Source organism: Bombina bombina, chromosome 3 (assembly GCF_027579735.1).
Source record: "Bombina bombina isolate aBomBom1 chromosome 3, aBomBom1.pri, whole genome shotgun sequence".
NCBI classification, from domain to species: domain Eukaryota; kingdom Metazoa; phylum Chordata; class Amphibia; order Anura; family Bombinatoridae; genus Bombina; species Bombina bombina.
This window is the reverse complement of record NC_069501.1, coordinates 187,146,173-187,167,182: the sequence shown is the minus strand read 5'-3', so window position 1 is coordinate 187,167,182 and position 21,010 is coordinate 187,146,173. Positions and strand designations below refer to the sequence as shown.

Below are 21,010 nucleotides of genomic sequence, written 5' to 3'. Positions count from 1 at the left end.
TGGTATTTTGTAATAAAATTCTTCCAGGGAAATCGTGCGTTTACATTCTAAGTGCCATTGGCTAAGGGAGGGAGTCTTGTCGGATTTCCAATTTCTTGCGATAAGAATTTTGAAGCTATTACTTAGTATATTAAACAGTTATTTCGATGGTGAAGGGAGTGTTTTTGGAACCTTGTTAAAAAGCCATAGACAAGGGTCTAGGGGGGGAGTTTCAAGAATTTTATTCGATTCTTGCGAGATCTCATTCTAGATGGGAGATAGTTTGGTGCAATGCCACCAAATTTGAGCCATATGGCTTTCTGTGGAGCCGCATCTCCAGCATTGAGCAGATTTAAGTTTATACATTTTTTTACGTCTCTCAGGGGTAAAATACCATCGTTGTAAAATTTTTAGATTAAGCTCAATAAATTTACACGAAACTGAAGTTTTCTTAATATTGGAAAATATATATAGTGCATCGGTGTGGGTAATGACTGTACCTAGTTCAGAGTTCCATCTGTCTATTTAATAAGGTTAATGGCCATGGAGTTGTTGCAGAAGTATGGAGTAAGTGAGAGAAAGGACATGTCTAGTGGGGGAAGATTTATTACAAAGGAATTCAAATGGGGTCATTGATCTTGTCATGTTTTTATTTTGAGGGTGGGACGAAATATAAGAGTAACATTGTCTGTAGAAGAGCCAGTTTTTAAAAACCTGAAAACCTATGGAGATGAGCTCGTCTACAGAAGGAGAAGATTGATCGTTACCTATATGACGGACTTGTAAGGATCTGAGCGACAGACCTAGAGATTTAGCAGCTACTTGTAAGCCTGGTTTGAATTTGGTATTGTGTGTTAGAGCTGTCAAGGGGGAGAATTTGGATGATATGAGTGGGTACTCGATTAACACCCTATCCCAGACTTTGAAGGTTTCTGTCTCTATTTGTGAGGGGAAGTTCAAAAATGTATCCCTATCTTTAGGAGACCAACATAGTTGACCTAGATGTGGGGTTTGAGTGGTTTTGTGCTCTAGTTGAACCCATATTTCGTTTGGAATATTTGAGAACCAGTCAGTAATACGTTGCAAGAATGTGGCTTGCCTATATTGGGGGAGGTCAGGGACTCCCAGCCCCCCCCCCCCGCCAATCAGCAGTAACATAATTTTTTTACTGATTCTCGCTCTAAAATTTTGCCAAATAAAGTCTAAAAGATTTTATTGTAGGCAGCTTATGTATGAGGTGGGGAGGGGGAAAGGTAGGGTTTGAAAGAGATAGAGGAGTCTGGGAAGGACGTTCATTTTAACAAGATTACTTCTACCTAGCCAAGAGATATTTTTCCTATTCCAGGAGGATAGGTCTGCTATTATAGTTGCTGTGAGAGGTTTGTAATTGTAGTTAAAAAGGTCAGCTGGATTTGGGGTTAGATGGATTCCTAATTATTTGAGTATTTTCTGTTGCCATCTAAACGGGCAAATCTGCTTAATTGAATTTTCCTCTATGTGGGGTAGATTGATGTTCATAATTTAGGATTTATTATTATTAATTAGAAAGTTAGACACTCGGCCAAAGTCATCCAATTGATGAAGAATGTGAGGAATGGTAATTAAAGGGTTAGCTATACAAAATAGAATGTCATCTGCATATAACATTAGTTTGTGATGTGTATTTTGAGTTTGTATTCCTGTTATTTTGGGGTGATTCCGGATTTTTTGGGCCAAGGTCTCTATTGCGCATGCAAATAAGAGGGGGGAAAGGGGGCAACCCTGCCTAGTACCATTGGTGATATGGAAGGGAGTTGAGAGAAAACCATTAACACGAACTCGAGCGGTCGGGGAGGAATACATAGCAAATACTCTGTCAAAGTCTTGGCCTGTACCCATTTTTTGGAGCACAGCTCTCAAAAACTGCCAGCTGACGTGATCAAACGCTTTCTCTGCATCAGTAGATAAGAGTAAAAGAGGAGTTTTTTATATATATATAGCGAATTCGATCAGTTGGGTCACTCTAACCGTATTGTCTTTCACCTCTCTAGTGGGGACAAATCTTACTTGATCTTTTTCTATTCAATTTGGGAGAATGGAGTTCAATTGAATTGCTAGCAATTTGGCGTATATTTTGAGTTCTGTATTTAACAGAGAGATCGGTCTGTAATTCTCAACAAATTGGGGATCTTTACCTGGCTTTAGAATAATGGATATGTAGGCTTCTAATGTCTGTGTAGAAAAGGGATTTGTGGGTGATATGGAATTAAAAAGGGTAAGGAGATGGGGAGAGAGGATGTTTGCAAATTTCTTATAGTAATAGTTAGTGAATCCGTCGGGTCCCGGGGCTTTGTCCAATGGTAGGTCTTTGATGGTTTTGCATATTTCTGTCAAAGTGAACGGGCTATTAAGGAGGGATAACTGTTCTTTGGTAATTTTAGGAAATTCTATGTCTGCTAGGTACTGATTTAGAGCTGATGCTGTCTCCTTGGTGGGGGGTATGGTTTTTCATAGGGATGTTGTTGTCAGGTTATATTATTTTTTATAATATGTGTGGAAAGATCCCGTGATTGCCGATGTATCGTTATAAATTTTGTTTTTTGGGGTTTAATAGAAAGGATATATGATCTATTGACTCTACATTTTAACTTGCGAGCAAAGATTTTGCTACATTTATTATCTCCCTCATAGTAAGTTTGTCGGAGTTTAAAAGCTAGCGTTTTGCATTCTCTATCTAAGAGTTGGGATGTAATCTGTTTCACGTTTTGTAGTTCCTCACGTAATGTTTTATTTGTGGGGTCTTTTTTTAATAGGTTTTCAGTATCATTTAGCTTATATAGGGAGTTGTGGAGGAACAGTCTTTGTTGTTTGTTAAGATTGGATTGCACGCTCATTCGTTCTCCTCTCATGGTTCTTTTATGGGCCTCCCAAACATTGTGGAAGAGGGGGACAGAGTTGATATTAATGTCAAAATATTCTTTTAGAGATTTTTCAATTCGGTCATTTTATTGTGGGAGGTCTAAGAGTTCTTCATTAAGTCTCCAATTATAAGTAGTTGGAGAAATCGAGGGCCAGGCCACCGTGCAGAAGATGCGGAGTGATCTGACCATGAAGAGGGGATTATGGAAATGTTATTTATTAATGAAAGGCAGGTGACATTGGCTAGTATATAATCAATTCTGGAAAAACGTGAATGCGGGTGGGAGAAGAAGGTGTAGTCTGATGTCTGGGTGATGTGTCCTCCAAACATCGTGAACTGCCAAATCTCGTAGGTGATATTTAATACGGTTAATTGTCCTGAGGGAAGAAGAAGAGGTATGATTCAAATTATCTAAATAAGTATCTAGGGAGACATTAAGGTCTCCTCCTATGATGAGTAAGCCCTTTGTGATTGATTTATGTTTCGGCATAAGCACATACTAGTGTGGTAACTGTGCTGTATAGTTTTCCTACTAAAATTAGGTATCTACCCTCGTTGTCTTTATGAGAATCGAATACTTGAAAGGGGATTCCTTTTTTAAGGATACAGACTCCGTTAGTTTTAGAGTGATTTGATGCATAATATGAGGGTCCGAACTTATAGTGGAAAGTTTTAGGTTCTTAACCTTTGATGAAGTGGGATTCCTGTATAAAGATCAGGTCTCCATTTTTATTTTTAAGGTCCTTTACTACTAAGTTTCTTTTATGTGGGCTATTTAGTCCCTTTGAGTTGATCGTGAAGGTCAGGTTTCTTTTAATGGGTGTAGACATGGGTACCGTTGGGTAAAGTTATAACGAGATGTTTGTTGATGTACAGAGTTTGAGAGAAATAAGCTAAGTTTGTTTATGTGTGGAGGAGAGTTATAATAACAAGCAGTAAAAAAGATACCATGCAGATACAATTATGGGAATTATTTTAAATGAACAATTACAAATATAACTAGGGTGTGGGAATGGTTATCAACCATTTTTTTATTGAAATTTTAGTCATTTCAATCGGAGGTCTTTCAACTGGAAGGACCTCAGGAATAATTGCATGAGTAACAGTGCAAACATACAGAACTAATAGAATTAACATATAACAATGAACATTTTTACTTGAACCCTGGGGGGGGGGCTCAGCATGCAGACAATAGGAGGATAAAGGACTTCACCCTCCGAGTATATGGCGAATATTATACTAATTGTCTATTAGGTAGTCTTATGGCTGGGAATAGGACTAATAGACGATTTACAAGCAGTAAAAGTACAAATAAACTGAAAATCAGATTATTAAGTCACATTTTCTCACCGGATGTAGATATTGTGGGGGCATCCAGGCCCTGTTCAATCTTAAGTGGAAGTAGGTGAGGTGTTAACTCTTTCTCTTCTTTTTTTAGAAGGTTGAACCTTGTTCCAAGGTGACTTCAACATGGTAGGAATTGAGGTGTTAGGGATTGCAGGTTGATGTCTGTCTGATGAAGTAGGGGGTCCCAGAGGTTTCAAGGAAATTCCCAAATCTTTAGATAGCTTCTCCAGGTCCTGGGCACCCTTGTAGATATAGGTGTTTCCTTCATAAGATACAATGAGGCTGAACGGGAAGCCCCATCTGTATTTAATTTGCTTGTCTTGTAGCGTTGACATGATGAAGCGGGCATCCCTGCATTTTTTGGATGGTACTTGGGCAGAGGTCTGGGTATATTTGTAGGTTATGATCCAGGTATGTAAATATTCGCGAGGATCTAGCCTTCAGCCAGATGTCTTCTCTGTCGGTAAAGCGGAGGAACTTTAGGACTATATCTCTAGGAGGGGCAGAAGAAGAAGGAGGAGGAGGTCTTAAAGCTCTATGAGCTATCTCTATTTCTATCAGAGGGGCATGAGGATTTTCTTTTATGTGTTGAAAGAGGCTTTGTAGATAATCCTTCAGGTCGGTTGGTTTTATAGATTCTGGAACCCCTCTAATGCGGAGATTGCACCTCCTGCTTCTATTCTCCAGGTCCTCTATTTTTTCTTGGAGGTCATCCAGATTAGAATCTTGTATATTGGATTGTGTATATAGAGACCCCACTAACTCACTGGTGGACTCTTGCTTATATTCAATTTCCACTATTCTCTCTCCCATTTCAGAAATATCCCTGCGCATACTAGTTAGCTCTTTAGTGATGAGTGATTTGAGAGAGTCAAAATCCTCTTTGGACGGGAGTTTGGCTATGTCTTGTTTAAACTGAACAATATAGTCTGGGGAAGACAGAGAGCCAGTAGGCGCTGGGGAATCTGTAATAGGTGTATCTGGGATGTCAGCGATAGTGTTGTGAAAAAAAGAACTGACCAAAGCAGCTTGGTTAGATTGGCCTTTATATTTTTGTCCGCCTTAGATTTTTTTTAGCAGCCATATTTTCTGCAACCAGGAATAGGGGTCAAGTGTCTGCTATGTATAAAAGTTTCCTGTCTGGACTCAGTGGTGATATAGGTCTTGGTGTAGTTAGGTTGAAAGATTACACCCAGAGGAGAGAGTCCTGTATATAGTATAGCAGTGATATACTTATTGCTGATATAATATTACTCTCTTTTCATCTTGGAAAGGGCTGTTACTTGTTCACAGGAGAGGAGCAATAGAATTAGGCAGATAAGCTCATAATACTTTACCCACCCTAGTATGTTACTAGTTTTATAGCTAAGAGGATATTTTACCCTCGACTAAGTAATTTGTGTGATAGGTGTGGGTTTAAATAAACTTAGGATACCTCCAACTGATTGCGTGGTGTGGGTCCCGTAGTTGGTCTTTACAGAGGCCTGTGTAAAGAGGTGTGCTGAGTAATGTTTTGAAATAGCACTGTGCAGTCAGCTTTGCCATTTTTTCACTGCCCAAGGCACTTGCTATATTTCTTGCTACATGCCGAGATTCCCCCAGTGTCAGTTTGTACTTATGAGCCGCATATTTATAGTTGCTAACCGCTGCTGGTGGGCTCCAAAATGGCGGTGGTGTGGCTGTAGGCGATCTATTTTCTTATAGCTGAGAGCTGTTCCGCTCGATATCGGTCTTCCAAGTGCTCACATCTGGCTCATTAAGTGTTGAGCCACAGGTTAAGGTGATTAAGCCGTACGTAGCACTGTACTTGCTGTGGCTGGTCTGACCGTTGCTCCGGAGCAGAGACATTACACGGCCCTTAGACTGCTTGGCCAAGCCCCGCCTCTACTATATGCTACTTTTTATAGCAGAACAGGCATTAAAAGAAAAGAAAAATATTCCAGAAATATCCAAATATAGAAAAAGTCACTACACAGAATTATTGAAACACCAAACATAAAAAATACATTACCAGAATTCATCTTATAAATTTTTACAAAATGTAACCTGTCCGCCTGGCCCCACTTTGTATTTCAGAGGTTGCTTTCCTCTAAGTAAAACAGGGAAGGGAGATATGGGGCACATTACTGCCCCCTCCACTTAAGTATCTTAGACAAGTCAAACCTTAATTGAAAATCTCCTCTTTCAAATAATGGGTCTTCTATCCCTTTATGTGGTTCAGGTGAAAATATATATACTCTGTAAAGGGCCCCCTACACCATGAGCAATAAGGAAGTGAATCTGACTCTGGGCACTTCTACTTATATTCTATTCAATATCATACACAAGTCATGCTTTATTATACTATGGAGAATAAAAATAAATAACTATTACTGGATCAAATGCAATAAACGTATAATTACTAGATAGAATGTAACAATAATAATAGTAATAATAATAAATAATATATTAATCATTACATTATACTCATTATCCTATAAGTCATTCAGTATGATTATCTATAAAAATATCCTTATACAATCAATTCCATATATAATAAATATATATACCTTGAAATACACTTTAAAATATTTAATTTATTTTAAAAATGTGTTGTTTCTAAGTATTGCTAAATCTGAATATTTAATACTGTCACTAACATTATATTGAATTAAAAGATTGGATATTGTGACAAAGGAATCGAGTCTCAATTTTCAAATTAGAGCAGGGCACAAACTTGTTTCTTTCATGTAATTGGCAAGAGTCCATGAGCTAGTGACATATGGGATATACAATCCTACCAGGAGGGGCAAAGTTTCCCAAACCTCAAAATGCCTATAAATGCACCCCTCACCACACCCACAATTCAGTTTTACAAACTTTGCCTCCTATGGAGGTGGTGAAGTAAGTTTGTGCTAAGATTTCTACGTTGATATACGCTTCTCAGCATTGTTGAAGCTCGATTCCTCTCAGAGTACAGCGAATGTCAGAGGGACGTGAAGGGAGTATCACTTATTTGAATACGAGGATTTCCCTAACGGGGTCTATTTCATAGGTTCTCTGTTATCGGTCGTAGAGATTAATCTCCTACCTCCCTTTTCAGATAGACTATATACTCTCAATTTACCATTACCTCTACTAATAACTGTTTTAGTACTGGTTTGGCTATTTGCTATATGTGGATGGGTGTCTTTTGGTAAGTATGTTTTTTATTACTTAAGACACCTCAGCTATAGTTTGGCACTTTATGCATTTATATAAAGTTCTAAATATATGTATTGTACTTATATTTGCCATGAGTCAGGTTCATGTATTTCCTTCAGCAGACTGTCAGTTTCATATTTGGGGAATTTAAACATTTTAAGAAATGTATTTCTTACCTGGGGTTTTAGTCTTTTTTTTTCAATTGACTACTTCTTGCTATTGCGGGTATTAGGCCCGCGGGTGTGACAAATGCTAAACTTTATTGCGTCATTCTTGGCGCAAAAATTTTTTGGCACGGAAAAAGACGTTTATGACGCAACTTCGTCATTTCCGGCGCCGAGACCTTTCACACGGCGGCGTTATTAGTGACGCGAGTGTGTCATTTCCGGTTATTTTTGGTGCCAAAAAAGTTTACGTTACGTTGTGCGTCATACTTGGCGCCAAATTTTTAGCATTATTTCAATACCCCATTGATGTTTGCCTCTTGCTTTTTTCTCTATCAGAGGCCTATGCTTTTGCATTTTTTCCCATTCCTGAAACTGTCATATAAGGAAATAGATAATTATTCCATATAAATTATTCCACCAAATGTCATTTGTAATAGTTGTCATGATAAACTTTTACATGCAGATAGTGTTTCCATCAGTAATAGTACATTGCCAGTTACAGTTCCTTCAACTTCTAATGTACATGATATACCTGTAAATTTTAAAGAATTTGTTTCTGATTCTATTCTGAAGGCTTTGTCTGCATTTCCACCTTCTAATAAACGTAAAAGGTCTTTTAAAACTTCTCATTTAGCTTATGAAATTTCAAATGACCAGCAACATAATAATTTATCCTCTTCTGATGAGGATCTATCTGATTCAGAAGATCCTTCCTCAGACATTGACACTGACAAATCTACTTATTTATTTAAAATAGAGTATATGCGTTCTTTATTAAAAGAAGTGTTAATTACTTTGGATATTGAGGTAAGCAGTCCTATTGACGTTCAGTCTAATAAACGTTTAAATGCTGTTTTTAAACCTCCTGTGGTTTCCCCAGGGGTTTTTTCCCATTCCTGAGGCTATTTCTGATATGATTTCTAGGGAATGGAATAAGCCAGGTACTTCTTTTATTCCTTCTTCAAGGTTTAACAAATTGTATCCTTTACCAGCAAAGTCTATAGAGTTTTGGGAAAAAATCCCCAAAGTTGATGGGGCTATTTCTACTCTTGCTAAACGTACCACTTTTCCTATGGAAGATAGTACTTCCTTTAAGGATCCTTTAGATAGGAAGCTTGAATCCTATCTAAGGAAGGCCTATTTATATTCAGGTCATCTTCTCAGACCTGCTATTTCTTTGGCTGATGTTGCGGCTGCCTTAACTTTTTGGTTGGAGAATTTAGAGCAATGAGAATTGGATCCTGACATATCTAGCATTACTCGCTTACTGCAACATGCTAATAATTTTATTTGTGATGCCATTTTTGATATTATCAAAATTGATGTTAGATCCATGTCTTTAGCTGTATTAGCTAGAAGACCTTTGTGGCTTAAATCTTGGAATGCTGATATGACATCTAAATCTAGATTACTATCTCTTTCTTTCCAAGGTAATAATTTATTTGGTTCTCAGTTGGATTCTATTATTTCAACTATCACTAGAGGAAAAGGAGTTTTTTTGCCTCAGGATAAAAAACCTAAGGGTAAATCTAAGGCTTCTAACCGTTTTCGTTCCTTTCGTCAGAATAAGGAACAAAAACTCAATCCTCCTCCCAAGGAATCTGCTTCCAGTTGGAAACCTTCCTCAAATTGGAATAAATCCAAGCCATTTAGGAAACCAAAGTCTGCCCCTAAGTCTGCATGAAGGTGCGGCCCTCATTCCAGCTCAGCTGGTAGGGGGCAGATTAAGGTTTTTCAAGGATTTTTGGATAAAATCTGTCCAAAATCATTGGATTCAGAGCATTGTCTCTCAAGGGTATCAAATAGGATTCAAGTAAGACCTCCTGTGAGAAGATTTTTTTCTCTCACGCATCCCTGTAAATCCAGTAAAAGCTCAGGCTTTTCTGAAGTGTGTTTCAGACCTGGAGTCTTCAGGGGTAATCATACCAGTTCCTCCTCAGGAACAAGGTTTGGGGTTTTATTCAAACCTATTCATTGTACCAAAGAAAGAAAATTTGTTCAGACCAGTTCTGGATCTGAAAATTTTGAATCGTTATGTAAGAGTACCAACTTTCAAGATGGTGACTATAAGGACTATTCTGCCTTTTGTTCTGCAAGGACATTATATGAATAGACTTGCAGGATGCATACCTTCATATTCCGATTCATCCAGATCACTATCAGTTTCTGAGATTCTCTTTTCTAGACAAGCATTACCAATTTGTTGCTCTTCCATTTGGCCTAGCAACAGCTCCAAGAATCTTTTCAAAGGTTCTGGGTGCCCTACTATCTGTAATCAGAGAACAGGGTATTGTGGCGGTGTTTCCTTATTTGGACGATATCTTAGTACTAGCTCAGTCTTTACATACTGCAGAATCAACTAGTGTTGTTTCTTCGGAAACATGGTTGGAGGATCAATTTACCAAAAAGTTTCTTGATTCCTCAGACAAGGCTCACCTTTTTAGGTTTCCAGATAGATTCAGTGTCCATGACTCTGTCTCTAACAGACAAGAGACGTTTAAAATTGGTCGCAGCATGCCGGCACCTTCAGTCTCAGTCATTCCCTTCAGTGGCTATGTGCATGGAAGTTTTAGGTCTCATGACTGCAGCATCGGACGCGATCCCCTTTGCTCATTTTCACATGAGACTTCTACAGCTTTGCATGCTGAATCAATGGTGCAGGGATTATACAAAGATATCACAATTAATATCCTTGAATCCCAATGTATGACACTCTCTGACATGGTGGATAGATCACCATCGTTTGGTTCAAGGGGCCTCTTTTGTTCGGCCAACCTGGACTGTGATTTCAACAGATGCGAGTCTTTCAGGTTGGGGAGCTGTTTGGGGATATCTGACAGCACAAGGGGTTTGGAAATTTCAAGAAGCGAGATTACCAATAAATATTTCAGTTTTGGCCTCTGCTAAAGAGAGAACCATTCATTTGTTTTCAGACAGACAATATCACAACTGTGGCTTATGTCAATCATCAGGGTGGGACTCACAGTCCCCAAGCTATGAAAAAAGTATCTCAGATACTTGCTTGGGCAGAATCCAGCTCCTGTCTAATCTCTGCGGTGCATATCCCAGGTGTAGACAATTGGGAGGCGGATTATCTCAGCCGCCAGACTTTACATCCAGGGGAGTGGTCTCTCCATCTAGATGTGTTTTCTCAGATTGTTCAGATGTGGGGTCTTCCAGAGATAGATCTCATGGCCTCTCATCTAAACAAGAAACTTCCCAGATACCTCTCCAGGTCCAGGGATGTTCAGGCAGAAGCAGTGGATGCACTGACACTTCCTTGGTGTTATCATCCTGCTTACATCTTTCTGCCTCTAGTTCTCCTTCCAAGAGTGATCTCCAAAATCATCATGGAACAGTCTTTTGTGTTGCTGGTGGCTCCAGCATGGCCACACAGGTTTTGGTATGCGGATCTGGTGCGGATGTCCAGTTGCCCGCCTTGGCCACTTCCGTTACGGCCGGACCTACTATCTCAAGGTCCGTTTTTTCCATCAGGATCTCAAATCATTAAATTTGAAGGTGTGGAAATTGAACGCTTAGTTCTAAGTCATAGAGGTTTCTCTGACTCAGTGATTAATACTATGTTACAAGCTCGTAAATCTGTCTCTAGAAAGATTTATTATAGAGTTTGGAAGACTTACATTTCATGGTGTTCTTCTCATAAATTCTCCTGGCATTCTTTTAGAATTCCTAGAATTTTACAGTTCCTTCAGGATGGTTTGGATAAGGGTTGTCTGCAAGTTCCTTGAAAGGACAAATCTCCGCTCTTTCTGTTTTATTTCACAGAAAGATTGATATACTTCCTGCTATTCACTGTTTTGTACAGGCTTCAGTTCGTATTAAGCCTGTCATTAAATCAATTTCTTCTCCTTGGAGTCTTAATTTGGTTCTGAAGGTGTTACAGGCTCCTCCATTTGAGCCTATGCATTTTTTGGACATTAAACTACTTTCTTGGAAAGTGTTGTTCCTTTTGGCTATCTCTTCTGCTAGAAGAGTTTCTGAGCTATCTGCTCTTTCTTGTGAGTCTCCTTTTCTGATTTTTCATCAGGATAAGGCAGTTTTGCTGACTTATTTTACATTTTTACCTAAGGTTGTTAGTAGAGAAATTGTTGTCCCTTCCTTATGTCCTAATCCTAAGAATTCTTTGGAGAGATCCTTACATTCTTTGGATGTGGTAAGAGCTTTGAAATATTATGTGGAAGCTACTAAAGATTTCAGGAAGACTTCCAGTCTATTTGTTTTATTTTCTGGTCCTAGGAAAGGTCAGAAGGCTTCTGCTAGTTCCTTGGCTTCTTGGTTGAAACTTTTGATTCATCAAGCTTATTTGGAGTCGGGTCAGGCCCGCCTCAGAGAATTTCAGCTCATTCTACAGTTTTTATGTATTTGCTTCTTCGGAAGCAGTTTTTGGTAGAAAAGTTCTTAAAGCAGCTGTTTTAGTTTGATTCTTCTGCTTTTGATTTAAAAAAATTTCTTTCAAAGATGAAATAAACTTATTTTTGTTTTGGGTTGTGGATTAATTTTTTCAGCGGAATATGGCTGTTTTTATTTTTATTCCCTCCCTCTCTAGTGACTCTTGAGTGGAAGACTCCACGTCTTGGGTATTGATATCCCATATGTCACTAGCTCATGGACTCTTGCCAATTACATGAAAGAAAACATAATTTATGTAAGAACTTACCTGATAAATTCATTTCTTTCATATTGGCAAGAGTCCATGAGGCCCACCCTTTTTATGGTGGTTATGATTTTTTGTATAAAGCACAATTATTTCCAAATTTCCTTTGTTGATGCTTTCTACTCCTTTCTTTATGACCCCACTGCTTGGCTATTCGTTAAACTAAATTGTGGGTGTCGTGAGGGGTGTATTTATAGGCATTTTGAGGTTTGGGAAACTTTGGCCCTACTGGTAGGATTGTATATCCCATATGTCACTAGCTCATGGACTCTTGCCAATATGAAAGAAATGAATTTATCAGGTAAGTTCTTACATAAATTATGTTTTTCTGTAATTTCTCACAGCAATGTAAACTAAGGAGAAGGTTTACAAGTCCCAGACTGATATATATGTGCAAAACTCTATAACATGTCAATAAAATCACACATTTAGCCAGTTCTTTTGATTACAATGCATTGCCTGTAATTTATTATATATGCTAAGCATTCAATGAACCTTAAGCATTGGATTTTGGGAAGTTAATGAATTTACAGATTGAGAGTCTCCTAAGGTCAACAATTTACAAACTGTGTCCCATGGAATCCTGCATTTGTTATTAGTTCTATGGTAGTTTTTAAGATGCTGGAATTTGTGAGCTCTGGACAGGGGCTGAAAAGTCTTTTATAACTTTAAAGAGGACATTTTGGAGTCCTTACAAGGGGTTATATGAAAACCGGGTTTTTTTTATCCCACCAAAACATTTCAAGCCTTAAAGGATTTCAATAATATATAAATAATATAAGGAGGTTGAGTGATCAGGTCCGCAAGACATCGCTGAATGCGGAGAGCAATACTCTCTCCGTATTCAGCATTGCACCAGCAGCTCACAAGAGCTGCTGGTGCAATGCCACCCCTTGCAGACTCGCGGCCAATGGGCCCCCAGCAGGGGGGTGTCAATCAACCCGATCGTATTCGATCGGGCTGATTTCCGGTGATTCCTGTCCGCCTGCTCAGAGCAGGCGGACATGGTTATGGAGCAGCGCTCTTTAGACCGCTGCTTCATAACTGCTGTTTCTGGCGAGTCTGAAGACTCGCCAGAAACACGGGCCCACAAGCTCTGTTCGGAGCTTGATAAATGGGCCCCATGGGCATAACACACAAAATAAGTTATTGTAACTAATGCAGCATTCATTTTTCCATGCTAAAAGATCAACATTGTATAATGTTAAAAATGTGCTCTTTTAGTTTTTGTGATTTGAAATTTAAAAATGAAATTAACAGGGCAAACAAGTCCTGTTTAAAACCAGCCTATTGTAATTATGAAATTGTTAATAAAAATATCAATATATATATATTATTATTATTATTAATTTTTATTTTAAATATTGTGTGTAATTATTTTCATTCTCTTGGTTGAAGGATTTCACCATGACTTTATACCTCAGACATTATTGGAAAGATGAAAGACTGTCATTCCAAAGTACTAACAACAGAAGTATGACGTTTGATGGAAGGTTAATCAAAAAGATCTGGGTGCCTGATGTATTTTTTGTTCATTCAAAAAGATCCTTTATTCATGATACCACTATGGAGAATATAATGTTACGAGTGTATCCAGATGGTAATGTGTTATTCAGCTTAAGGTAAGAAAATACCACTTTGAGTTTAAATTTACCTATCATTATGTTTAGTAGTAGCAACTCCACCATCTATAGTCATATGAAAGCGCAGGCTACATATTAATTTGTTCTAATTTTTGCTCTTTTTAATAATCAGCCTATATAAAGGATAACAAATAATATGTTAATATAAAAATAATAATAATTACATTATTTTTGCAAAAACAAAATATACACTGAAAATCTTTTGAACAATTCAAATAAAGCAGACAATTTGAATACATTAAAATGATACATTCTAACTGGTAAAAATAAATAACATTTTTTCTATTAAGTATTCATTCAAGTTATAAAACTTTATGGGCAAGATTACAAGTCACGCGTTATGAGTTTCCTGTGCGCGATATGGTCTTTTTCGTAATCAATTTCCATTGCGCACCTATTACAAGTCTTGAAAATTCACTATTGCGTGCATTCGCCTTCTACGCAACAATCCTTTGCGCGCTCGAAGAGCTGAAGTTAACAGTTTTGCACAACATATTACATTACAAAGTACAGTTACACTCATTAACACTGTCTAATAAAAATTATTTAAAAAAATATTGCACACAAAAGATATAAAGGTTCAAAGATACGAGATTGCGGGTGTTAGAAAAAAAAGCAGACGCAGGGATTTTACATTGACATGCATACACATACATAGAGAAACATGCATTTATATGTATAGAGATATGTTTAACTATGGAGATAATAAAAAGATTTTACATTACAATCTTTTTTTTTTTTTTAAATACTTTATTTCTGTGAAGACCGACAATGAACATACTCATCACGAGTTCGGTTTACAATTCCATCAAGTGATAATCAGTACAATACAATGTTTTAAAAAGATGGTTTACATGTGGATACATTCTGCTATTTAGTGATCATGTATGTCTTCTCTTTTCTAAACATAACTAACATCCTATGCTATACTACTGTATTTAGCCCTTGCCATTAACAATTACGAAGAATCAGTGTATCTGGTAATACTCAGTTTCCACCAGTGCTGATTGTTCATTGACTCTGGGGTTTTGCAGGATAGTGAAGGAAAAGAAGGAGGAGGGGAGGGAAAAGGATAAACATAGGAGGATAAAGGAAGAAGCAAAGGTATCCGGGGAGGGGGCAGGCATTTGTGAGCAGGTGGGTGGTAAATTATTTGTATTTGTTGGGTTTGACTCAATGTACGTATATATGTTTCCCATTTTCTCATGAAATGTGCCGTTCTTCTCTGGAGTTCCCCTAAAATATCAGCTTGCTCATATATCATTTGCTGATGGATCTCCCGTTTGAGCTGAGTAAGGGTGGAGGCGTCGATTCCTAGCCTGTAGAATAACGTTGTGGGTAAATAATAGGTCTGTTTTGGGTATGGACAAAAAAGACAGCGCTTTTTTTTTGTCCTTCCTATAGATGCACTGATCGATCACTCAGTCCCAAGACAAGCAGCCTATACTTTCAACTTATCATCAAACCAGAGACTGTATTCTCGTCCTGATACCGGTCAAGGTTTTATTCAAACTTTTTCTGGGACTTTAGATAAAATTGTTTTCTGGACTTTTGTTCTTCAATTTTTGAACAACTATTTGTTTTATTGCATGCATATTTTGTACATTTACATCCGCATTGCAGTTCTAATCATATTCTTTTTGGCACACACTATCACTATATATTTTTAATGTAGTGCTTTTTTCTGTTTTGGGTATGCCTTGAAGATCAAGGAACACTATCATTTTTGGTGTGAGAGTCAGCAATGTGTTATTTGTCACATTTATCCAATGCGTTAACATACCCAAAAATTTGTGTTGATTCCATGTTCATAGAAATTACATAATGGGTATAGTGGATTGTCTTCCCTGGCGAGTTCTCCTATTTCAAGTGAACTTATGTAGTGTTGTACCTGTAAATGCGCAAAATGATGCGCATTTGTGGGACACTGTACTGTGTTTGTAATTGGGAGAAGGTGTGTATTGTTTTCCCGTCTCCTTCCAGGAGTTTTGAAATAGTGTCAATGCCTAATTTTTTTCATTCCCTAAATGTTTTTTAAGTGAGACCAGGGGGAAAGCTTGGGTTTCCCTGTAGTGGGAGGAATTTGCTGACTTCATGACTTTTAGTCTGTGACAGATTTTCTTCCATGCATACAGCGGTTGTTGCATTAGGGGATAGTGTGTAAGAGTTGTATCCACTTTTGTGGCTTTAATATGTGGTAGTGCTGCTAGTGACCATGGTTCAATTGCCTGTCTCTTTAGTGTAGGAATTGTAAAGAACTCTTTACCTGAGAGACAGTACATACTTTACCTGGGCTGATCAGGTAATTTGGTAATGCCATACCCCCGCATTGACTGAGCCTGTCATTCTTTGTTTTTTAAGTATATGTTTCTTGTTGGCCCATATGAAAAAAAAGATTAATGAGTTTCAAAACTTTAAGTCTGCTTTGTGTAGGACATAGAGAATCATCTGGAGGAAATACAGAAGTTTTGGGAATAGAATAATTTTAACCAGTCCTAGATGTTTAGAGGGAGCCTAGCCCAGTGTGTAATCAGGTCCTGTGCTTCTTTTTTTAATGGGGTATAATTAACCTCATACCACTTGTTGGGTTCTATTGAGACTTTTATTCCTAGGTGTTTGAATGTTTTTTCCATCACTTTGAAGTCATATAGTAAGTTTTGCGTATACTTGTTCTGTTTTATCTGTATTCATTTTATAACCAGATATTTTATCTTAGTTTGCTATGATGGTCAGTACACTCCCTATATTATCTCTTGGGTTTTTAATGTATAGTATCATGTCGTCTCCAAAAAGTGATGTGTTTTGCTTCCTTTCCTATTGCGAGACCTGCTGTCTCCTTTCTGATTTTAATGGCCAGGGGTTTTAGGGCTATGTCAAAGAGGAGGGGGGATAAAGGATAACCCTGTCTCAAGCCTCTCTCCAAGGTGATGGGTTGGGAAGGCACTCTATTTACTAGAATCGCCACTTGTGGTGAGGTGTATATGGATTTTAGTGCTTGTAATTATGTAATTGCCTGTTATCCCAAATTGTGTTAGAGTGGAGAAAAGGTGTTCCCAAAGTACTTTGTCGAAAGCCTTTTCTGCATCCACCAACAGGACGCAGGCCTCTGCAGGTTTCAGATCTTTCTTAGTTTCTCTATGTTTCCAGTAGTGGGTTAATATGAATTGTCTGGTGTGCATGTATAAGGAAGGGGAGAACCCCAGCTAATCTTTTCTAGAATTTTTGTGAAGAGTTTGTAATCCATGTTAATCAATGAGATAGGGCGGTAAGAGGCTGCGTTAAGGGGGTCTCTGTCAGGTTTGGGAATTAAGCAAACGTTCGCCTCTGTGAATCTTTATGATGGTGTTATCTTACCTGTTAATATGCCATTGAACACTCTGGATAATGTGTCTGCTATTTCCTTTTTTAGGATGTTGTACAACTTGGCTGGTAAGCAGTCCGGGCCAGGTGTTTTTTTCTAATGGCAGATCCACTATGATTTTGAGTATCTTAGGAATCTCTATCTGCGCATTTAGTGCTAGTCGTTGTTCCTCTGTTAATGTGGGAAGTTCTAGTGAGTGCCAGAACTCCTGTTTGTCGGAGTCATTTACTTCCTGCCTTTTGTATAATTGTGTAAAGTAGTCTTTGAAGACTTTTTGGATATCAGTGTTATTAGGGTGTATCTTTCCCCCATCTGTGTTTGCTACAATGGGACTAATACCCTTAGTTAATTTGGTAAGTCTAGCTAGTCTGCAACCAGTTTTGTTTCCATGTTGATAATATCAAGCATGATTTATAGTCAAATCCCTAGTTTTGTGCCAGTATTGTGTCTTTTTGTGTTTTCATCTCTTTATATTTGTTTTTGGTTATGTTTGTGGGGTTTCTTAGGTATTTGTTTCTTGCATTTAACAATTGTTTCAGTAATAGTTCTTCCCTAAATCTTTTCCTTCTCTTGAACCCTACTATGTATGACATTGTGACCCCCCTAAGTACTGCCTTAACAGCTTCCCAGTAGAGGATGGGTTTGTCCAAGTGTTAGTCATTTGATGTTTTATATGCTAGCCATTCCCTTATTAGATGTTTTATGAGATTCGTATCGTGATACAGATATTTGGGGAAGGTCTAGGTACCTGGCGGGTTCCTAGTCTGTCCTAAATTTAATTTGAGCGTGATTGGGCCATGAACAGAGATGAGTGGAGCTTCTATTGTAGCATCTATGATTTTGGTGCACAGTGTTTGAGATATCAGAAAGAGGTCTTTTACATTACAATCTTATGCACATTAAACAATATCTCAGAGGGATTTTGAAAGATATTCGCATATAGATTTCAAGATATCTAGACATTTATATATATATATATATATATATATATATATATATATATATATATATATATAGCAATAAATAGATATATCAGTCCAAAAGTCATCACATATATAGAGAAATATTTATTTATAAATAAATAGAACATATTCCGTTACAAAAACATTTTCGCAATATGAAATACTCACATTTACCTGTACACTTTTTAAAGGAGTATACGTCATGGGATTTGCGCAACATATTAGGGTTTTTGTGGGGGTTTTTTTCTATTTGTCTTCTCTATTGACTCTATTGGGTATACATGAACCCGCACGCGATTTGGCTGTTTCGATTAAGCGGCTTAACGCGTGCGCAAAATAAGTTATTTTGCAACTTGTAATAGCTGTGTAACCCCAAATGCAAAAAAATACATAATGTGCACAGTGTTTTCGCAAATGATTTGCCACGTGACTAATCTTGCTCTTCATATTTTAACAAGTATTGCAGAGTAGTTGTCCTTATCATAGTAAGTGTGGTTATATCAGGGCCCAATTTATAAATGTACCATTCAGCTAGAGACATTTTGTATTGGGTAGTGCATGTAAAATCATATTTATATCATATTTATCAAGATATGTTTTTTTTTTCACTATAAAGTCATAAAATATAATGTTTTAATCTGTATTTTCCAAAACTGCCTTCTTCATTCATTGTTTTTTTGTTTTTGTTTTTATTTTGCTTGTCAGGATAAAATAAATATAGACAATCATGTAACATAAAATATAATTCACATCTGAACTTTTAGTGTCAAGAAACAGGGAGAGAAAAAAGAGACGGTACAAAAACACAAAGAATTTATCTCCACATATAAATCTATCCTTATCCTGACATTTTATAAGGTATATATTGTATATAGTGGAATTGAAACATCCAACGATACTCATCATAGTATACTCAAATTATATGTTCATATTACATAAGGAGGAAAAAAAGAAAGAGAGAGAGGGAAAAAAAAGGAGAGGGATAAACTCTCTCCACACCCTCTACCCCCCACCACTCATATATCAAGGGGGTGTAATGCCAGATGACTGAACATGACTTTTCTAAGTCCTTAATTGTCCAGGTTTTATATGAATCCAGTCCGAATTAGGACATTCTATACCAGGTTACAGGGAATAATTCCCTTAAAATCAGACCCTCAAAATATACCGTTTTATGCAGCAATTTCGTAAGAATGTATTGTATAGAAATAGGAAATGATTTTATAATATTTAACCATTTATTAAAAAACGTTGTACTTGTTTATTATATATTTGAAATATTATATTGCTCAAAAATAATCTGTTGTTTCAAGGCTTCTATAAATACATTCAAAGAGGGTTTTTTTTTCTGTTTCCAATTTCTTATTATCAAATTACGGATAACTAGAACAATAGTATTTATCAGATCAAAATTCTGATCATCAAAATTTAAGAAAAAAATAGTTCTTGGGTCAAAGAAAAAGCAATACTCTGGAATACGCTTACCTAGCCAGAAATTTACCTTCAACCAGAGTTGATTTATTTTGGGACAATACCAAAAACAGTGGAGGAGATCTGCCCCAGGTATAGCGCATTTATAACAAAGACCAGATTGATCTGGCTTCCAAATAGCTAACCTCTTTGGAGAGATGTAAGTGTTATTACGTAGTTTTAAATGAGATTCATGCCAGGTGGAACAGAGGGGAGCTTCAATGAGCCATTTAATACCTTTCCTGATATGTTCATAATTGATTTCTTCAAAATACTTCAACCAATAGGTTACATTCTGTTCCAAATTTAATTGACCTTGTTTTGCCAATAAGATCTTGTATAGTAATGAAATCGAATGATTTCCTTGTCTGTATAAATTGATATAATCTCCAACTATTTCAAAGCATTCCAACCAAATTTTTAAATGTACTTTCTTATTTATAAAATGTGGTAGTTGCAAATACGCAAAGAAAGACTTATTAGAAAGGTTATATTCCGCTGCGATACTCTCAAATGTTCCATATTATGTCTCTCATCAAGCAATTGAATTATCTTTGTTAGTCCTTTTTCCGCCCATCTCCTAAATATCCTATCCTGACAGCCAGGTAAAAACTCAGGATTTCCTCTAATTTGTAAAAAAGCTGACATATAAGGATTAATCCTTAGACAACTACATAGTTGTTGCCATGCTTTAACCATGTTATATAGACTAGTCAATGACTTAATATTAATAGGGAGCTGTGAATATGTGCAATGTAGAATTGCTTTAACTGATAGTGGATGGATAAGGTACTCTTCTATTCCAATATTAGTTAAATGGTAAGAGGATAGAAGCCAGTCAACGCCATAGCGTGCTAGAATAGCAATATTATATAACTTTATATTGGGAAATGCTAGACCACCAAATTCCTTATATTGAGAAAATTTTGTTATAGCAATCATCTGCCTGGTCTTGTTCCAGAAAAATTTGGCACATGCTTGATTAAACATTTTAATATCTTTGTCCTTAATAAATAGAGGGAGATTGTTCATAGTGTAGATTATCTGTGGAAATAAAATAGATTTTATCATCATAACTTTCGCTGATAATGGAATTGGAAAAAGGGTCCAGCGTTGTAGCTTGGATGTTATAGTTGAGAAAAAGGGTGTATAGTTAAGTTTATACCACATGTTCGGGTCCCTGTGTAATTTGATTCCAAGATAATTAAAACTCCCGACCTCTTTTAGATTATGCTGTATAAAACTATCCTTATTTCTGTGTATCCAGAGAATCTCTGATTTGGTGGTGTTCACCTTGTATCCTGATATTGTACTGAAAAGGTCT

General features: G+C 37.1%; 1 protein-coding gene across 1 annotated transcript in view; it reads left to right on the top strand.

The window, feature by feature from the left end:
* GABRR3 (gamma-aminobutyric acid type A receptor subunit rho3) overlaps window positions 1–21,010 on the top strand; it is a 94,287-nt gene that overhangs the window by 16,123 nt on the left and 57,154 nt on the right. The window contains exon 3 of the mRNA XM_053704568.1: window positions 13,649–13,872. Coding sequence (XP_053560543.1) covers window positions 13,649–13,872 — 224 coding nt within the window. The remainder of the gene's footprint in view (window positions 1–13,648; window positions 13,873–21,010) is intronic.